Raw genomic sequence first — 21,898 nt, 5'->3', positions numbered from 1 at the left:
GTAGTCGTGGCCGAGTGGTTAAGGCGATGGACTAGAAATCCATTGGGGTCTCCCCGCGCAGGTTCGAATCCTGCCGACTACGTTGTCATTTTGCAGCTTTGTTAGAATGAGCAGTAAATAAATTTGTACATATTTGTCGAGCGTTTCACACTTGTTTAATACGAAAGCAACATAAGATGGTGGTTTTAACAGTTGGCTTACACATGCAGTCAGTCGACACTACATTCAGAGTAGTGAGAAATAGCGCCTCTAAGTGGCACCGAAATGAACATGCACTGATGGAATGTTGGAACAATTATGTTACTGCAGTATTCATTGAGATACACTCAGCGGCCACTTTATTTGAGTTACTTTTTTTTGCTGCTGTAGCCCATCCACTCAAAGGTCTACGTTTTGTGTGTTCAGAGATGCTCTACTGCATACCACTGTTGTAATGTGTGGTTATTTGAGTTACCATCACGTTCCGATCAGCTTGAACCAGTCTGCCACTTCTCCTCAGACCTAGCTCATTAACAAGGCATTTTTGCTCTCAGAACTGCCACTCACTGGATGTTTTTCCACACCATTCTCTGTAAACTCTAGTCTACTATTCGTGAAGAATCCAGATCAACAGTTTTTGAGATACTCAAACCGTTCTCAAAATCATTTCATGGTCAGTCACTCAAATCCACATTTCTTACCCATTCTTATGTTTGGTCTGAACAACTGAACCTCTTGACCACGTCTACATGTTTTTATGCATGGAGTTGCTGCCACAAGATTGGCTGATTAGATATTTGCATTAACAAGCTGGTGGACAGGTCTACCTACTTAAGTGGCCAATGAGTGTAGGTTGGCTACTTTGAGAAACTCATTAGGGACAGTGTTCCAAATGTGGGGCAAGTACTAGTGAAACAACTGTAATAATTCAGAAGTGTAAGAAGTACAAATTATGAAACAATAAAAACAGAAGATACACTGAAACAAACCAACCTTAAAAGCCAGACAACTTGTTTATTTTAAATGACACAAAAGCAGAGCATGTCCATTCACTAATGGCATCAGGGGACAGTTCTTGCAGATTCACTTCCAGTCGATAAAAAAGATAAAACTATATAGTTTACCCTCCAATAGTTCAGCTCTAACACAGACGTTGATGACATTTATGATGCAAGAAGGTAAAATATTACGCAACGTGGTTTCAGAAAATGCAAAGGCACAGAAGGAAAAAAAAAAATTCTAGGTGGAAAACGCATCGCTCTGACTTCTGCTTATATACAACCAACAATTCAACTTTGAACACTTATGGAATACTTTCAATGGAATATACATCAGAAATGCAAATCACTGGCTGACAACATTGGCTTTAAATTATGACACTGGTTCTCTTTGACTTTGAAAATCAGGACCTAAATTAGAAATTTAGTACCTTTCAGGGACCCATCACATACTATAGCCTCGTGGACTGCAGACTAATTCTGGGACCCACCGCTGCCCCTCTGACCCACACTGAATTATGGGTAAGGACATTAGATGTCATGAGTGTCGGGGATCTACATGGTGTACCTGGTGCAACGAGTACACAAGCATAGTCAAGTCAATGAAAATGAATAGGTAAAGAGCAGCATGGTTTATTAAAAAGGAATCTGTACATTTCTTCTTTTAAAACAGCTCTATCACTTCGATGGAGTACTGGCCGATGTCTTCAGACGGCCTGAGTTTGTGAAGCTCCTGAAGGCTCCCTTGGATTTTCCCCAGTTCAGAGAACAATTTAACCTGAAACAAAGGAGTCAGAGGGAACTTTCACTTTTTTTTTGCTGCTGCTACTACTGTCATTACAGCTACTGATACTACTACACAGCAGAAATGTATAGTGAAGATGAACTAAAACACAATGAAAAGTAATGAAAAAAATTATACACGGGAACAATACAGAACAGCGGTATTGGTTAAATGAAGACTCAAGTACAATGTATTTGATCTTTAATGGATGGTTCTTCTCATCTGCTAGGGTAGGTCATTCTACAGTTCAGCAGCATACAAACAAAATAAGCCCTCCTAGTTCTCCTGTAATGTACCTCCGGAATATGTAGAAAGCCACATCTGAGGGAACCTTGGGGCAAGTATTTTACCAAAAGGTCATTTAAATATTCTCACACCGAGTCATTGATTGTTTAAAAACTCCCAAGAGAACAATGAAATTCACAGAATTCACAGCCAATCAATGTAATGACTAAACATGGTGCTACCTTCAGAACAAGTTTTTGGAGAAAGCAGAATCTGAATCTTGGTCAATAATAATGCAATTATTTGGACAATATTTTTCCTCTGCCATGTTATAATATGCTCAATTTCACCTACTTGAATTTCTTTTTTTTTTTTAAGAAAAACATACCTGTGATTTTACAAACTTGTGGAGTTGGGACAGCAGCTCCTTGGCTTCAGGAACCATTACCAACACTGTGAAATGAGCGTCAAGCAACAGGCCAACCCAGTCCACGATCTACAACAGAAGAGCCCAGTGAACTCAAATCCAGCCGAGGTTCACACATCACGAGAGAATATGCGTCTGTGTACAAACCTGCGTAATTGTAGGTGATCTCAAACCAGTCGTTTGTGAACTGACATCTTGCGAGAACCTCAAATACAGGAAATGGAGGTACTGGAGAAACAGCTGGAACATAACAGGGGAAGGGGAAGGGGGGGGGGGGTTATACCAATGTGAGAAAACAGTCATTCTCTAGTCATAGAGCCTTCCATCAAGCTCAACTAGTGCACACGACCTCACAGGCTGGATGGACGGACACTCACAATGACCTGCGGGGCTGAGAGGTCCTTCAGGTGCGGGAGCAGGAAGTTCTCGCTGTACGCCGTCTGCAGGATTTCATTCCTGAAGCCCACAGTTAAGGAACCCACCACATTACCGATTGAGTCCAATTCTCAACAAGTGCTGGGCTTCACAACCTGAGACTTGCATGACCACCAGCAGACAATTTCAATCGAAATAGTTTTGAATTCAAATACTGCCCTTTGCTTTACTGAGTGTTTCTGGTGTATTGGAACCTATGAAATACTCATCTTCTGGTCCTCTAGGTTGGCTCAATTGCACCAGGCAATATCAAATCGAGCAAAGAAGACTATTTGAATCCAAAGCAATTACTTATTTGACCCACCAGCAAGCCCACAATGGGCTAGGTCTCGACTTCCCCCTCCTCATTTATTTATTTAATAATTTATCTCAGACATTTCCCATTTTGGTCTAAATTGGTGGGCAATTGTACCCTATCTATTCCAATGACCCTTGCTAGCTAGGATAAACTATTGATCCGGAGAGCGACGCGCCTTCTCCAAGCGGCAGTGCCTCATCTTGCGACCGTGATTCCGATTTGGGGCGATGTTATCGTGTGCGGCGATCCTCCCAGCCCCCACCCTCGGAGCGGCGGGCCAATTATGCCGCTCCACGTGAGCCGGCCAAACTCGGCTTTTGGCAGGACCGGGACGCGAACCCCGGTCCTTGGCGTGCAACTGCATGGGACCGATGCCTGCATTGAGGCTCAGCCCCCCTCCCCCGCTGATTTAACGTCAGCGAAATGGACGAAAGAGCCACTTCACTCGCGTGTAAGTCATGTGTACGTCAGGTGTACGCCATGTGTACGTCATGTGTACGTCATGTGTACGCCAGGTGTACGCCAGGTGTACGCCAGGTGTACGCCAGGTGTGCGCCATGTGTACGCCATGTGTACGCCATGTGTACGTCATGTGTACATCATGTGTACGTCATGTGTACGTCATGTGTACGTCATGTGTACGCCATGTGTACGCTAGCGCCGCTCTAACTTCTGCTCCAGCTCGTCTTCAGGTATGCGCGGTTGTGAAACGGCCGTTGGGCCCGGTGGAAGGATACAGCAGGGCAGCCTTCTTCAGCCCCACAGGGCAGCTGGGCGCGCACGCCAGCCCGGGCGGGGCCCGCTCGGGCCTGGAGGGGCCCGTCTGACCGTCACAGCTGTCCTCCTCCACCGGGGCGGGGCTGAAGCCGTTCTGCAGGCCCTCTTCCCTGCCGCCACCCGAAAGCAGGCTCTCCATGAAAGACACGCTGTCCAGCTCCACGCTGAGCGCCTCCAGGGCCCCATCTGGAGCACTGCAGGGACACGGGCACAGGCAGCACTTCAGTTAAAACGATCAAATGTACGCCGTGGGTGACGAATAGGAGGGAACCACGGTGACAATACAAAATGTGCAAACATAGAAAATGTGGTTAAAACAAAGCTATGGAATAAGTGTCTTGGGAGGAAATGGTGAATGAGGACAGGATGGAAAATGGCACCAGCCTGTATTATCATTTCAGGAAAATAGAAAAAAGCTGGGATGGCCAAAAAAAATGTAAGTTACGTAATGAGTCCAAGACACTGGCTGCATTTAGAAACTCGTTCTTATATTCCCACTATGACATTATCAAGGGGTGATCACATGAAAATAATGATATGAACATGATATGAAACATGATATGAAGCAATGTGAAGATATGAAGCAATATCAAGATATTCAGCAATACTAGTAAACCCTAGGCTACATATGTAGGACTGGCTAGACAGTCACCAAGTCCGCTAATCCATGACTTCGTAGATAAGGGGTTGTAGATAAATTTAGGGACAGTGTACAACAGTGATTTTACAGTGAAATGGTAACTAGACCAAGAAGCTAGGGGGTGGGGCCCCAAATGACACCCGTGTCTGAAGGAGGCTTTGGGCTGCGAGTGAGCGCCGATATCCACCTGACGAAGGCCTTGAGGCAGGCGCAGGTCACGGCCTCCGGGATGTCTGGGAAGTGCTGCAGACAGAGCTGTGTGAGGAAGTAGTCCTTCTTCTCTAGAGCAACCAGCAGGAGGTCAGGACACACACTGCAGAACAAACGGGATTCGGTCGACGGTCAACGTCAGGGAGCAAGGTTTACATGAAGGAAAACTGGTTCTCAAATACTTTTGAAGTCTCACTCTCCCTACCTTGTGATGTAATAATACCAACAAATAATTCTGTTGTGAAAAGGTGAAAATCATTCAAAGAAAAACGTATCCATTACCTGTGAAATGACTTGGTGAACAGGTATTCCACATTTCATATTAATCTGGTTGCACTTTAAATACATCTTTTAAATACATTTCATAGCGTGACTGGAATTTAAGACAATGCGGTGTACATTTCTGATGCTTTAACACCATTTCGCTATCCTAAACCTACGCCCTGCACTCGTTTCTCTTGTGACCTCCACCACACAGTCCCCTTCCCTTAGATACCAGCGTCCAAAACGGATTCCCAGTATTGTGACGGGTTTGGGGTACTACTGACACACGCGTACCTGTGACAGAGACAGCGTGTGTTCACCAGCTGCACCAGGGCATTGTGGGTGTAGAAGCTGGGTTCTGATTGGCTGCGGGCCACCAGCTGGTGCGCCACGCGGCCCACGGTGAGCTGGAGGTCTGGAGTGGGGGCGGAGCTCAGGTACGCCTCGACCTCCCTCTGAACCTCGTCCTCCGGAGCGGTCTGAGAGGGGCGGAGAGACACGGTCACACGGAGCCCTCAAAACGGCCAAAACTCACAGCCAGGTGATGGCAGTGGTGATGACAGAGGTTAAGAAATTATGGGCTGGGTGCATTTTTCTTTTTTTTACCGTTATTCGCTCAAGCACTTCGTCCACTGTGAGGGTAGAGGCTGCTTGACTCTTACGACTTAGTTTCTACGAAGGAAATAACAAACATCCAAAAAAACATGATAAAAATCACAATTTGATTCAAACCAATACACTAAGGCAGTTTTTGTTCAGTAACGGATCACACCGCCAATATCCTTTCATCCACACATTGGACTCTGAAGAAAAGTAATTAAGCGAAGCGATGACTCTTACACTCTTCCGTGTCTCGACCCCTCGAGCGGCCCTCTGTGGCTGGGCCGCATCTCCATGGAGCAGTGAACTCCATGACAGCACAGGGGCCGTTCCTATAAAAACAAGTACAAATCTAAATTCCCTTAAAAACAAGTAAAAGGAAAATGCTTGTTTTTTTTGTTTTTTTTCCCCAAGATTTGACTTTCAATGTTCTCCTCCCAAATTAGTCATCCTTACTCGATAAAGAGACGTCCTGCAGACGTACAGGCTTGTCAGGACTTGCACAGCGCTTACTCTGAGGACTCGGTGTTGTGTGCAGGTGAGCCTATAGTTATGGTGCGAGTATCGGCTGACAGGACGGTCGATAGATGGGACAGGAGGTCCCGTGATGTCATGATCAGTGACATCACACAGCTCAGCCTCAGCAGCTCACCCTCTGTCCCGGCCTGTTTGAGCTTCCCAAGGGCGGTGGCAAGAGACGACCTCTGGACCTCGTAGGGAATGACGGTCAGGGACTTCCCGTGGGGAACATACAGCTTCCCTGCGTAGCCCCAGAGCTGTGGAGGAGTCAGAAAACATTAATCCCACACAACACCACGCCTGCAAAATAAATATAGAAAAACTGCCGTACACCAGAAGCGTATTAGAATTAAAGGCCACTATACTGACCTGTCCAAATATTCCCCCTGTCATCTCCTTGCCTGCCTGCAGGGTCTGGAAGTTGGTGTTCCATATGCACAGGTAGTCTGTGAGAGAGGGAAAACAAGCACGACCTCACGCTATTGTACTTCTAGCATCAAAGAACAGAGTTAAGTACAGGATAAGACACCACAGAATGCTTCAGGGAAAAGAAGGAAGTTGACAAGTCCATTCCAAAGCCTATCACATGTTCGCACAAAAGTGTTGCAAATAATCAGTACCTCAAATGTTTAATAGTTAGAGGAATTTTGTGTAACAAGCATGTTATAAATACAAGAAAACACAAAGCCATTGTAGAATAAGTTTACCGAATTTCATTGCTTACTCAGGGAGAAAGTTCTGTAGTGCAATGTATAAATATGGAATACGTTAAAGGTCTTGTAACATTATGTCGACTGAATTGAGGCCTTTTACTGACATGATACCGAATCTACTCATTGCACATTCCCCCCACTGGTTGATAATGAAGCAGAAAAGACAATCTGTACACAAGCCAAGATAAAGGAGGAATACTGAAAATAACAGCAGAAGAAGGGGGAACAACAACCATGACTCAAGTATGCACATGGAACAGCCAATTTTACATTTTTCCCACATTCCACATGTGTGCATGTATAAAGCATTGCCTTGGTTTCTTGCAACTGCAATGGACTTGTGTGCATCCATATATGCGTGTGTGCGTATCTATGCATGTGCAGGAGTGTGTGTGTGTGTGTGTGTGTGTGTGTGTGTGTGTGTGTGTGTGTATACATGCCTGCCTGTGTGAATGTGTGTGTGTGCGTGCACATGTGAGTATGTGTGTGTGTGTGTGAATGTGTGTGTGTGCGTGCACACGTGAGTATGTGTGTGTGTGTGTGTGTGTGTGTGTGTGTGTGTGTATACATGCCTGCCTGTGTGAATGTGTGTGTGCGTGCACACGTGAGTATGTCTGTGTCTGTGTGTGTGTGTGTGTACATGCCTGCCTGTGTGAATGTGTGTGTGCACACGTGTATAAACAGAGAGCGCCTCACCTTTCCCAGCCCCAGCAGAGGGGTGTGGGACCCCCACCACAGCCAGGTGGGCCTCGTCCAGGGAGAGCAGGGCAGCAGAGGCCAGCTGCCCCTCCCCCACAGGAAGGCTCAGGAGTGGGCTCCGGGGCAGGGTCTGCAGGGCCTCTCCCTGGGGCTCTCGCCTCTGAACCAGGCTCCGGTACACACTGCCATCAGAGTCTGTTACACAGGCACACGCACAGGCACACGCACAGGCACACACAGGCACACACAGGCACACACACAGGCACACACACAGGCACACACACAGGCACACACACAGGCACGCACACACACAGGCACGCACACACACAGGCACGCACACACACAGGCACACACACACACAGGCACACACACACACAGGCACACACACACACAGGCACACACACACACAGGCACACACACACACAGGCACACAGGCGCACACACACACAGGCGCGCACACACACAGGCGCGCACACACACAGGTGCGCACACACACAGGTGCGCACACACACACAGGCGCACACACACACAGGCGCACACACAGGCGCACACACACAGGTGCAAACACAGGCACACACGCACACAGGCACACGCACAGGCACACGCACACACACAGGCACACACACAGGCACACACACAGGCACAGTGGTCACTTACAGACTAGAGATCCCCTGATACAGTTTGGTGCTTTGCTTACAAACACATGGCTCAGGCAGTAAGAGCAGTCATCTGGCAGTTGGAGGGTTGTCGGTTCGATCCCCCGCCCGGGCTGTGTCGATGTGTCCCTGAGCAAGACACCTAACCCCCAAATGCTCCTAACGAGCTGGTCGGGGCCTTGCATGGCAGCCAATCGCCGTCGGTGTGTGAGTGTGTGTATGAATGGGTGAATGGAGAAGCATCAATTGTACAGCGCTTTGGATAAAGGCGCTATATGAATGCCTGCCATTTTACAACCATGTAGCCTGCACAAGTCATTACACACCAGACAAAAAAACAACTCGAGTTGTTTCAGCTACTTTACTGAAACAATTGAAAAGGGGAGGGGAAGTCAACAGTGCCCACCTTCAAAAGCACTTTAGTACTTTATTTAGTATATAAAGTAATATCAGGGTAAAAAATATATACTGGCATGCAAAAAATCCTCCCCCCAGAAGCAGAGGCTGCAGGACTTACATAAATACAGAAGATCTATGTTGTTTTCCTTCACTGTTGCCGAGAAGCTTATTGGATGATGGGCAGTCCCCTCTGTCTCAAGCTTGTACTTCTGTATGGAGTTGGGGTTGAATCTTTGAAGATACAGGAAATGATTCCCGCTCTGTGATGGGACAGAGAGAACCTCCATTAAGAGAGGGACAAAGCCCAGCTTTCACCAAGGAGAGAGCAGGGACACCTGGGAAAATCACGCTCAAAAACTGAAATGATAGGCAGACGGATGACGGGAACAGGGTGTGTCACCTGTTCTGTGGAGAAAATGACAGCCAGCTGTTTCCCCTCCACGACGCTGCCGCTCCACCTGCGGACCACAGAGACCACCGCAACGAGTCAGCTGACACGCGCTCGTCACCGCATTCACCCCGTCAGCACCGCGGCAACCAGACGAACACGCTACAGACGCTGAGCGGCACGACAGGCTGATAGAGACCGTTACAGGAACCGAAACGTTTCTTCAAAATGATGAAAAAAGTAACATGCTAACTAAGGAGAACGGCCCGCGTGTTGTGCGCTTGGCGACAGGGGGATAAAGTTCTGTGCGGTTCTACCTGATGACCTCCTCCTCTGACAGGACTTCCTCGATGGGCTGCTGAGGAGCGGTGAGGAGCGAGTCCAGCAGCCTCACGGCTCCACGGCTGAACAGAACCACCGGGTCCCTGTCAGGGGCCGCGTGAACCCTCGCTATCTCAGCACAAACCTGCAGGCGGAGAGGGAGTGGGGGACAGAGAGGGAGGGACAGAGAGTGCTCATCAGCAAATACAGGTGATCGGAACAAAATACCTATTTAATCCTATTTAAAGACATACATAACAATACTCACAGTGGCTTTGAAAACTTTGTCAAAATTGATGTCCTCATCTTTCCAAACGCGAATAACCTGGAGCGACACATTAAGATCAAATGCTGGGTAAGCGCAGTGTAATATTTCCAAAAACATCATTCAGTTGTTTGACACAGAATATGGGGACCATGGAGACCATACCTTGTTATCAGTGACCACCACATATTCGCCGGTCTGAGTGTTACACACCGCGGGACACGTCAATGTTTGTCCCTGCTTGACTGTCCAGCTACCCAGAGGCTTCTGATCTGACACCTGAAAAAAAGCGTTTGTTAAACGATGGTGACTCCGCACTCGAGGAAGCCATGGACTAAGCTACACGGCGATGCACAAATGAAAAAATACAGACAACACAGCTGACGTATTTGTCTGTTAACTAACTAGCACTATAAGCTTTTCAATTAACCAGATAACGAGCTAGCCAGTGAACCCACAAGAAAACACAATACCAAATGCAATGCTAGAGTGCAGGTTGGTGCAGTGATCAGTTGGTTGGCTGCATATTGTGGAGCAACGGCATTACTGCCACGATCAAACGTTATTTGTAAAGTATGTTAATTGATAGCTGAAGTAGCTACACGTCGCCGGTTTTGCGCTGGCAACATATCACAACATCAACGAGACTAACTTAGCTACCGCGATAGCGTCAAAATGTAACCGGACATTCAGCAGTGGCGAAGTGTGCGTTAGTGTTACTTCAATGTAGCTATTACGGCATAAAATCATGAACAGTCATAGTCGAGATGGCACGTCCCCATTACTCCTCCTGGTGCCAGCGAAGTGTGCTCGTGTTTTCAAACGGGACAGTAGTCACAATCAACACGAGACGGTGCAGTAGCTTGTTAGCTACGGCTGTTACACTGTCGGGAATGATTTAACACGAAGTTACCTTGTAAACGGTTACGGATCTCCCGGAGTCTGTAACTACTACATGGTCTGTATCGTTGCCACATTCAACTCCTTGAACGCACGTTTCGGGAAAGTTCTGCCCCGATACAAGTCCGCACAACGTGAATCCCTCATACAGCGCGGCCATGCTGGATGTAGAAAGTGGAAAATGTGCACTCGCGAGACGTACGTCATGCTACCGTAGAATTTTCAACACCTTGCAACAACAGGATATATGTGGTACCATATTCAAACGGTGCCTCGTAGTGTCCCGATGTAAGTACTGCAAGCGCCTACAGTACTTCGTAATCAAACTCGTACACTTAGTGAGCACTATATTAGGTATTTATTAGACTTATTTTTTTATCCAGCTTTTTCGATCCACTTAGAGTTATGATGCTTTGTGTGTTCAGAGATGCTCTTCTGCATATCACTGTTGTAATGTGTGGTTATTTGCGTTACTGTCACCTTCTGGCCATTCTCCTCTGACATCTCGCATTAAACAAGGCGTTTCTGTCTGTAGAACTGCTGCTCACTGGATTATTTTCATTTGCACAATTCTTTGCAGACTAGTGTATGTGAAAATCCCAGGAGATCAGCAATTTCTGAGATACTCAAAGTCACTTAGATCCCATTTTTCCCCAATCTGATGGTTGAACATTAACTGAAGCTGCTGATCTGTATTTACATGATTGTATACGTCGCTCTGGATAAGAGCGTCTGCCAAATGCCAATGATGTAATGTAATGTAAATTGCACTGCTGCGACACAATTGGCTGAATAGATAATCGCATGAATAAGCAGGTGTGATAAATTAAAAATGTTCCTAATAAAGTGCATGGTGAGTGTACCTGCACGAAAAGAGGTCTGTCATTTCAATGTTTTCTTTTCATTTTAATGTCTTGACCTATGATGTTATCGAGTTTAAATATATAATAATAATAATAATGACGCATACAACGTCTCCGTCCCTTGCTATATTATCGTGTCAGATTAAGCGTTGATATTTTAATAAGTAGTATTGACAAGCAGACATGGTAAAATGTGTCAGTAATGTGTAACGGGGATTGGTAGTGTTTTATGTTGACATTATGAGCGCTCAGCCGCACTTATAGTCAGCAAAAAAAAAATGAATTTCCACAGTACAGACCACACACAAAATGCAACTGCAAGTAAACTTTATTTACTACAAGATTTAAGAAAATGTGTGATAATTACAACAACAAGACGGAAATAACACATAAGCAATAAAAATGACTGAAAATGGAAGAACCCAGAGCGACTTCCAGCAGCCGAACAAGGATGGCACTTCTGAGAAAACACCACGGCAGCCAGGGTTGGCCCGCTGCGTTAACAGCGACACTAAAAGCTTGGTCCTTTTATTTAATTCACCAAATTGATTAAAAGATACCGCAACACAAACCTCTAACCACAGCAGTACTCACTATGAAAATAGATTAAATCAAAATCAGGCAAACCCTCATTGTCATATACTGAAAACAAACAACAAATTTAAAAAATCAGCATAAATGAAAGGAATTACAGTTTTTCAGCTTACAATATACTGTATACACTTTCCCCAGCACACACACACACACACCCACACACATGCACGCACGCATGCACGCACACACACACACACACACACACACTCATGCTCAGGCACACATACGCACATATTTATATATTATATATACCATATACATTATACCATATATCATTTAACATTTCAATTCTTGGCAAACTGAAAGCAATCAAGTTTAAAGACAAATGAAATATCAAATGAGTTGCTGAGAAACGTCTGTTACATCTTCATATACTTGATTCAACTATCCATCGTTAGCCAAGTCAATGGACAAAAACACAGGTTTTTTGTAACACTGACTGAACAGACAGAAGCTTTAAAATGGAACATTGCATTCTCCATGTGCTCCAATATCTAAAATTCACCCAGCATTACTATTCCACTCAACAGCTTCTGAATGTTTTGAGAGTAGTTTCAATAAACCTGTGAGAAATGCAGGTGGTTCTCAAATCACTCATCAATGGCCCTCCTTCATCTTTGATCACCATGTGCTGGAAGTTCACTTACACAATAATAACAGCTGATTTCTGGATATTACCATGACTACTGACTGTAGGAACAACTAATATAAACCGAAAGATAAAAACAACAACCCAGAATTAGAAAAGGAGGTTTCCCCTCCGCGAATCCACCCAGTCCAGCTTTTAGATGTCAAAACAAAGACAAATCAAATGCTGCGTTTAATACCCAAGCAGAAGATGCAGAATATTCAAAATCGGATAGAACAATGGGAAAACAGAACTGAGAATCGCACACAAAACTATTTACATGACCTAATCATAACAAAGCCATAGTTATTTAATAGCAAATTATTCATACTGTGTATTTACCTTGTCAGTCATTATATCTAAGCATACGAACTTGAACTTGAAAGAAAATGTTGACATTCTCAAGGAAAACACAATATTTATTAAAAAATTAAATGAGGCAAGTGTTTGGTGACAGGAACAACAAGCATATGCTGCAAATAAGTCTAAATATGTGCAAAGTAATATCCATGCCCGGAGGTTTAGAGAACAGCCATTTCATTAGTCTGAGAAGGGGATTGAACAGGGATTGTTCCACTGAACAGAATTAAAACCGAATTAAAAAAAAAATCTAAGTTTGTGTATATAAATCTCTGCTCGCACTACTGCTATCTCATTAGTCTGTTTAATTATGTTTTGCCCTAGCTGCTAATCACAAATTACAAATCTCTCAAATGAGATAAACCCACCCTAAAATCAACATCTGATAAGATTGTCGAAATAGGTTCTCATTAACTGTGTCCCAAATTCAACAGATCTTTCTCAGATTTTCCAAATCTGCCTTTGGCAGAAAAAACTTGCAATATGTTTTAAAATGACTTAAGAAATGTAATCATTGTTTCACTGAGTTGACTCACAGTTCCAATAAATGGGCGGGGTTGCTATGTCTTAAATAATAAGCGCTGTTCCAATTTCTCATTACACTAAAAAAACCCCAAAAAAACGCTTTGCTTTAGGGAAAAAAGCCGCTCAGTCCTCAAACAAATTCATTAAGTAAGGTTTATACAAATATGCTACAAATTTGGTATACAGATCTGAAGATACACTTTTGCATGCAGAGGCACTGAGTGGAGAGTTGTCGTCTTGGAGCATGCTCAGTGTGGTTTGAAAAGCTGCTGTATCACGTATCATACAAGGAATAACTATGCAGCAGACAGCTTGCATTCAGTTTTTACAAACTTTTTCATTAGGCATCACCAACTACAGTAATCCTGCTTTTTAACAGTATTTATACTCCTTTAAATACGTCATGCGGCATAATTACCCACCACAAAATGTAAATGTTTGTAAGGTAACAGAAGCTTACCTAAAAAGCATTCCTTTAGTACAAGCTTACATATTCTTCCATTTATTTCCCCCATAGTATCCAAAAATGCACAAAACAGGTATTGGCACAGCGAGAGAGCAATGTGACAAGATTCATAAATATTTTCTCAGCCATCAAAACTGGTACACAGCAAGCAATATTAACTGGCATTCCAAAGAGGGCAAACAGTGTGAAATTACCCAGGAGACAGGCCTGTGAAGAGCCTTTCATGAAGCAGTCCTCCTCCTTCAACATCCTGTGGCTCAAACTCTCTCCACTGCACCCATTACCCAGCTACATGTACTCTATTTCAGCAGTGCATGCCCCGTTTCATACAGCAGATGCAGTCGTATCCTTTTTAAATCCATCCTACACACATATTTTTTGTTCATTATTATTGAGAAACAGAGGCGGAAAGTCCAGGGGTCAGACAGTCCAGCAACGTGCGGTAGTCCAGCCATGAACTCGCCCAGCCGAGAATGAGCTGAACCTCCTGGCTGAAGAATTATGATAATTAGCAAATCCAAATTATTGGAACAAAATACTGGGGCCTTTGCATTCTGAACCTGGATTTTCCACTTCTGTTGATAAACCCATACCGATTATTTAGAACAAAAATGAAGTCCCATTGATAAAATCACAATATTCACATGTTTAATTTGCCCTGTGTGGTCAAGGTTACGACAGGGGCAGAGATTCACGCGTCCCTGTGATTCTCCCTGTGTGTTACAGAAGTGTTCAGAGGTTGTGTGCCATTTTGTAAATACACTCCTGTCTGGGATCTGAGGACAGAGCTGAAAAGGCATGTTTATTTTTACATCCATCCCTGTTCTAACAATGTAATCCGATTCCTAAGCTCCCAGTGCCTTCAACACTCATTTTCACAAGCTGCTCCCTCTGTTGTGTAGTTGTGTTGGGTGTGAATCCCCCAGGTTCCGGTACATATTATGAATGTATTTTGATATGTTTTGTACACATAGAAAAATACAAGTTGAGTAATATTGTTAAAACCAGCGAGTAAGAGAGAGGCAGGTTTCTTGCTCTGTGTATCAAAAGCATCCATGAGGCAGAAGAATAGGCAGACCTGAGTGCTGTCGCGTTCAGTGATTGTACGATTTCTCTGTACATTTTCAGATCTGAGCTGAGAGAAGGTGCCAGAGACAGGGGGGGGGGGGGAAGAAAGCAGAAACACACCGGGGCAGAAGTGCTACACGTGCTGCACAGACAATGCTGCCACTCTCAGTCACACTCACACTCTCACTCTCACACTCACTCTCACTCTCACTCACACTCTCACTCTCACTCTCACTCACACACTCACTCTCACTCACTCATCCTCATACTCACACTCACTCACACTCTCACTCACACACTCACTCACACACTCACACTCTCACACTCTCACACACTCTCACACACTCTCACTCTCACTCACTCTCACACTCACACTCTCACTCACACACACTCTCACTCACTCTTACACTCACACTCTCACTCTCACTCTCACTCTCACTCTCACACTCACTCTCACTCTCACTCACACTCTCACTCACACACTCACACACTCACTCTCACTCACTCATCCTCATACTCATACTCACACTCACTCACACTCTCACTCACACACTCACTCTCACACTCTCACTCACACACTCATTCACTCTCACTCTCACTCTCATTCACACTCTCACTCTCACTCTCACACTCATTCACTCTCACTCACACTCTCACTCACACTCTCACTCTCACTCTCACTCTCACTCTCACTCACTCCTCCTCATACTCACACTCACTCACACTCTCACTCTCACACTCATTCACACTCTCACACTCACTCTCTCTCTCACTCTCACTCTCTCACTCACACTCTCACACTCACTCACTCATCCTCATCCTCATCCTCACACTCACACTCACACCCACACCCACACTCACACTCTCACTCACACTCACACTCTCACTCTCACTCTCACTCTCACACTCACACTCACACTCACTCTCATACTCACACTCACTCACACACTCACTAACACACACTCTCACTCACTCTCACACTCTCACTCACTCTCACACTCACACTCTCACTCTCACTCTCACGCTCACTCGCTGTGCTGCACAACAGAGATGGATGTTGTCCTTGCACTCAGAGCGTATATTCAAGAGCTGTTTGGACTCCTGCAATGACTCTACTTTCCTTAATTAATCCTTTCATTCACGCGTGTATTTATAGTGCAGCAGATGTAATGCAGATCATTGGCAACATATGCAATGTCATGTTGCTAAGACAACCAGGCCAAAGCCACATATGAAGCATCTGCTTTCCACGGTTTTTTTTTTAAGAAGAAGAAATTAAATGAGAAGAACAGACATTCAAAGTGACTTTCTGTCCTTCAAGTGTATTTTTAGTCAAGGTTTTGTGAGGAAAAAAAAGCACACAAAAGGAAAGAACACATAACATTTAATGCAAATTCTCTTGGCAAATGGCCAGAGTTTGCTGAATCAGATCGCCTGCAGACCCTACTGGTTGCTCAATCTCACAGGGGCAGGGATTTGAAAGGGGTCTGATTCAGCCCACCCCGGCCAGGTTTGTGCAGAGGGCAGAGGCACTCCCAGAATGCATTGGGCAAGAGGAGCCAGGACACGGCCACTGAGTATAGGGACTGGGTATCGGGAGTATGGCCAGTGAGCTTTTTGGGGAAAGAGGATGGAAACATCGCTTATCGGTTTGGGAATTTGCAACTGAAACCGAGTCCCGTGAGCTTCGGGACAGCTGGAGGATGGCCTGTGAGATTTTGGGGGTGATTACTGGGGGCGTGACGGGGAGAATCAGGTGCAGGATTGGGGGCTGAGTATTTTACACACTGCCTGCGGCTGTAAGGGTTCAGAACGGGGCCGTGGGTCGGGGGGGCGGGACTCATCTGAAGAGAGGGGAGGTCAGGGTGGGGGGTCACTCGTTCTGATTGGTGCTGGAGTGCCAGGGGTACAGGTTGGGCAGGCGGAAGCCGGACTCCCTGCGGGCGGGGTCGGGCAGGGTGAGGGTCTCTGGGGCGGACTTCTTGCGGGGCCGGTCCTTGGGCACGGAGAGGAACTCGGGGGCCTCGGTGGAGAGGGGGGTGGACGGGGCGCTGGAGGGCCCGCTGCGGGCACAGGACGGCAGGGGGGTCTCGTTGATGGAGATCACCGGGGGGAAAATCCCAATCTTCTTGTTGGTGGCTTCTTGAGTGGCCCGTTCGAATTCTCTCACCTCATCCATCGTCATGTCTTCAGGGACACGCGGGAGAGGGAGAGAGAGGGGGGACTTTAGCACCACAGGTCACACTTATACATTCTGTTACATGGCTGGAGCTTTGCAAGTTTTTAATATGTATATACTCATCACCAGGTTGTACAACGACACACTCTCGTCAATTTGATGATTTCAATGTATTGCTATGGCAATAGACACAAAGCCCAACTTTAAATGAGAACTTAACCAAAGATATAGGCTGAGAAAAAAGGAACTTTGCCCAACATCTATATTCCTTATGCCCGACTGAAACTAGAAGGACGTAACATGATCTTCCCATGAATTGTAATAGCTTATGTGCCCTGCAGTATGTGACTGGCTGCGCATACAAGGCGTAGTTGTTCCGTACTCAATGTGTCTTTATGAAGGGGGCACACGAATGCTGGTGATGACTATAATTTGAGGCAGAGGGGTTAAGGAGGGCAGGAGTGAGTCACTCAAATACAAAGGAACGAAAATGAAAACACATACACTTGCTTTGTCATGGATCTCAATGTCATCCAGTGATGATGAGTTTGTGGAATGCTCTTGCTGCTCATGGCAAACTTTAATGTTGGTTTGTTCATGCATTTGTGTCTCGTATTCCCGCACGTCATCCAAAGTCATATCTGCAAAAAGGTCAAGATGTTGGCACCTCCTGTTAGGACACTCGGGATGTAGACGGCAGGGAACGGGACGCCAGAGGTGAGCAGGGTAATTTTCGGCAGGGGTTAGTGGTTGTCAAGAGGCCGTGCAGTCAAGGGCAAGGGGGGGAGAGGGTGGCAGAACTAGCTTCCCACAGGGTCAAAGAATTTGTGCGCACCCACGAAAGCTAGTCGGTCCAGAGCGAGCAGGAGGAGAAGGAAGGCAGGAAAAATGGGGGGGTTTGGGGAAATGAGAATGTCCAGATTCTGCGGTGTGGAGACGGGGAAAGTTGGGGGCAACATCACCAGTCGGCATCCAGGAACAACATCCGGGGAAAAACTGATCTTCAAAAATGCTGGAGGGATTTTGGAAGATCATCTGGTTTTTTTTTAAAGGATTGTGGTGCAGAGGAAGGACTGTTTCTCAGGTTAATACAGAGGTCAGGTGAGTTTGCATTCCACCGGGGTGCTTTAATGAGTATTATCTACTTACCTTGCAGAGATGGACACGGAGCTCAGATTTGTTAGTGAGGGAAAGGAGTCTAAGTGCTGTGCTTTTGGAGATTTAAGATCCGGACATTAATGCCAGCTTCACGCATTCTCTTTGATTGCCTCCTTTTTCACTCACAAAAACTACAACGCTTTTCTTTTACTTTTCCAAGAACAGCAAATCAGCTGCACCACTAATACACCACTAATAAAGGCACTTGTTTTGTTTTTGTACTAATCCGGAATGCCACGGTACAGTGTGCCCAGCAGACCTGGGTGAAATACGTAATTGTGTTGGATCCAAATACTTTTCTGTGCTCAACTGATCTTGCCTGTTGCAGCTGAACCAAACAAGAGGACCAACATGTAGGGTTTATACTTTTTGAGCGTATTTCTTTGGTTCAAATACACCAGACAAGCCCAGTAAAGGGTATTGGAATCCACTAAACATTTTTGACCCAGGTCTGGCGCCCAGTGAAAACTGTTGTCTTCTGCCTGCCTGCCATCCGGGGGTGGAGGAGGAGTCTTTGGGTGGCGTAGGAGACGAGGTGAGTTGGAGGTGGGGGAGGGGGGTGTGGATATTGGGGGAGGGGATATTTGGAGAGGGGGTGGGGATACTGAGGGAGGGGGTATGGATATTGAGGGAGGGGGTGGGGATATTGGGGGAGGGGGTGGGGATATTGGGAGGGGGGGATATTGAGGGAGGGGGTGGGGATATTGGGAGGGGAGGGATATTGAGGGAGGGGGTGGGGATATTGGGAGGAGGGGATATTGGGGGAGGGGGTGGGGCTATTTGGAGGGGGGGGGGTATTGAGGGAGGGGGTGGGTATATCGAGGGCGGGGGTGGGGATACTGAGGGAGGGGGTGGGGATATTGTGGGCAGACAGCGGACAGCACGCCTCTCCAGGGGACAGGAGTCCAGGCAGAGGCAGTGGAGCGAGGGGCAGATTTAAAGGGCCGGCGTAGGTTGCGTGCCTGTGGTGAGAAGTGGCATTCACGCTGTGGCTCTCAGCTGCCACCTCTTAATGGGAACCTGGCTTTATTGATTACGCCTCTGGGGCAGAGCGACAGCACTTAGACAGCACCGGGATACAGAATGGATCTGTGCAATTAAGCCGAGACTCCCGGATTTCTGCGAATTCTCATCTCCCTCACACACACACTGCTTATAATTTAATGATTTTTGTCTAACTGTGCCCAAGGGCAAGTGGTTTCAAGTGCAACAGACACTCCACATGTTTGACAAAATAACTAATTTAACATGGATGATGTGTCTACAAATTCATGAATTAATATAATGAAACTTTTTCTGTGAATGTGAATAGAAATAAAAATTAGTTTTAACACTAAACATATTCCTCTGTTAAAATGGGAGTATTACAACGCATCCTTACAAACAAATGTATGAAGAAATTTTTTTTTTCTTCATATTGAATAATTTAAATTCTACCTGATGTTGATGGCAAGGCTGTATAACGTCATGGTTTTATCATTTCATACTTTTCCCTCTCTCCACCATGATGTGAAAGAGAGAGAGAAAGAGAGAGAGACAGAGTGACAGTGTGAGAGAGTGAGTGAGAGAGAGACTGAGAGACAGAGAGAGAGAAAGAGAGAGAAAGAGAGAGAGAGAATGGTGCATCGATGCGTTGTGTATGTACTGTTTCATCTTACAGGGACAGATCCGTTTTGTATCCCAGTGTGATTATGGCTTTAAGGGCGTTGTTAGTAAAAGCAGAATCAATCACTTTGATGCAGCGGCAGTTGGAACTGGTCACATTAAGAAAAACACATCAAGCATCATCGTCTATTAGCAATAAATCACATTCCCACTGATACTAAAGAAACAGACTCCCAGCTTTCAGGGAGAGCTTATTGCTGGTAAAAGCTTTTCCCCACTCCGGTTTTATGGCAAGCTGACTCAGTGGTAGGTTCACAACAAGCATAAGAATGAAATTCTGAAAAATTAAGTATGTTTTCTTTTCTTTTAACAAAAAATATATATCAGCGACAGTCCAGTCCTGTTGAAAAACGCTTACGGCAATTAAATGCTCCAAAAAAATCAGTAAAATACTTGTGCTTTTTTTCAGAGCACAAGAAAGTGACATTTGCCTTGATAGATGATCTTATGGGAGCAGCTTATTAAAACTAAACTAGAGGAGTCACAGTAAATACCAGATAGAATTTATTGCCTTTTCCATCACTTCATATCTCTCCTCTTATTCTTTCCTGTCAGCTGGGACTTGGCGGGATATTGCGTTTTGATTAAAAGGGAGCGCTGGTAATATTCTATTACACGTGACTGGCAGGCCTGTGTGCCAGCATTGATCCTCTGCCAGTTCATGAGGAGAACTTAGAAATAGGGTAAAATGGCTTGACGGTAAAGTTTTGTGCAGTCGGGTGACTGCGGAGGGCTCTCGGCGAAGGCACGCAGGTGTCGTGAAGCTACGCTCTGCGACGGCGATGACTGGAGGAAGCCCTCGATTCCCGAGCTACGCTCCGAAGGTCTCTGAGGAAACGGAGGAAGTGAAGACCCGAGACCTGCTCGACCTGTAGCGCAGAATAACCTCCGCCCTGGGATGGCCCTGAGAGCTGGGTCTACCTGTGACTGAGCGGTCTATCTGTCACTGAGCGGTCTATCTGTGACTGAGCGGTCTATCTGTGACTGAGCGGTCTATCTGTGACTGAGAAATCTATCTGTGACTGAGAGGTCTATCTGTGACTGAGAGGGTCTATCTGTGACTGAGCGGTCTATCTGTGACTGAGCGGTCTATTTGTGACTGAGCGGTCTATCTGTGACTGAGCAGTCTATCTGTGACTGAGCGGTCTATCTGTGACTGAGAGGTCTATCTGTGACTGAGAAGTCTATCTGTGACTGAGAGGTCTATCTGTGACTGAGCGGGTCTATCTGTGACTGAGCAGTCTATCTGTGACTGAGCGGGTCTGTGTCACGAGTCCTGGGACCTACCGATCCACTCGTCCACCCAGGCGAAGGCCTGCCTGTGCCCCAGGAGCAGAACGTCCCTCACCACCTGCGGACGGAGACGGAGAGGGCTGTTAGTGCTCAGAGCCGCTGCTGCCCGCCTGCCTGCCACACCTGGGGCAAATACGGACGTCACTGTTTCCGATTCAAATACTTTTCTGTGCCCCATTGATCTTGCCTGGTGCAATTGAGCCAACCTAAGAGGACCAGAAGGCGGGGTTCATTGGCTCCCAATACACCAGACAAGCAGTACATGAGTAAAGAGTAGAAAATAATTTGAACACAAAACAGTTACGTATTTTGACCCAGGTCTGCAACCTTCAACCTTCAACAACAATAACAACAGCAGTGTACAGAGCCGCAGGATTCGGGCCCTGCGAGTGTTTGAGGGTGAGTCATGAGCCCTTGCTGGCGGCTCTGTGTCGGCAAGGGGAAGAGCCGTAATGGCGGGTGAAGAGGCAGAGGGTGGAGGCAGGATGAGCCGTAGAGCCGTAATGGCGGATGAAGAGGCAGAGGGTGGAGGCAGGACGAGCCGTAGAGCCGTAATGGCGGTTGAAGAGGCAGAGGGTGGAGGCAGGACGAGCCGTAGAGCC

General features: G+C 46.1%; 2 protein-coding genes and 1 non-coding gene across 3 annotated transcripts in view; 1 reads left to right on the top strand and 2 right to left on the bottom strand.

Annotated features, from left to right (window-relative positions):
* Window positions 1-82, top strand: trnas-aga (transfer RNA serine (anticodon AGA)). Its single transcript has one exon. It is a non-coding gene; the product is annotated as a tRNA-Ser (tRNA).
* An 886-nt stretch (window positions 83-968) lies between these two features.
* Window positions 969-10,716, bottom strand: nol11 (nucleolar protein 11). Its single transcript, XM_061231424.1, has 18 exons — window positions 10,511-10,716; window positions 9,763-9,876; window positions 9,601-9,657; window positions 9,329-9,477; window positions 9,024-9,081; window positions 8,742-8,883; window positions 7,566-7,763; window positions 6,526-6,602; window positions 6,290-6,413; window positions 5,878-5,969; window positions 5,644-5,709; window positions 5,332-5,516; window positions 4,751-4,876; window positions 3,884-4,117; window positions 2,791-2,869; window positions 2,561-2,653; window positions 2,375-2,482; window positions 969-1,755 (listed from the first exon to the last, which is right to left on the bottom strand). The coding sequence occupies exons 1-18, from the start codon at window positions 10,655-10,657 to the stop codon at window positions 1,642-1,644; spliced, it is 2,163 nt and encodes a 720-aa protein (XP_061087408.1). The 5' UTR covers window positions 10,658-10,716; the 3' UTR covers window positions 969-1,641.
* Window positions 10,717-17,048: 6,332 nt separating this feature from the next.
* Window positions 17,049-21,898, bottom strand: part of LOC133122901 (cytoplasmic phosphatidylinositol transfer protein 1-like) — an 85,715-nt gene continuing 80,865 nt past the window's right edge. The window contains exons 8-10 of the mRNA XM_061233173.1: window positions 21,291-21,354; window positions 17,685-17,821; window positions 17,049-17,188 (exon numbers count right to left, since the gene is read on the bottom strand). Of these exons, the coding sequence (XP_061089157.1) occupies window positions 17,183-17,188; window positions 17,685-17,821; window positions 21,291-21,354 (207 nt within the window). The 3' untranslated portion in view covers window positions 17,049-17,182. The remainder of the gene's footprint in view (window positions 17,189-17,684; window positions 17,822-21,290; window positions 21,355-21,898) is intronic.

The sequence above is a fragment of the Conger conger genome, chromosome 2 (assembly GCF_963514075.1).
Source record: "Conger conger chromosome 2, fConCon1.1, whole genome shotgun sequence".
Lineage (NCBI taxonomy): Eukaryota > Metazoa > Chordata > Actinopteri > Anguilliformes > Congridae > Conger > Conger conger.
Note: the sequence above shows the minus strand (reverse complement) of the source record. Positions and strands in the feature narration are given on the sequence as shown.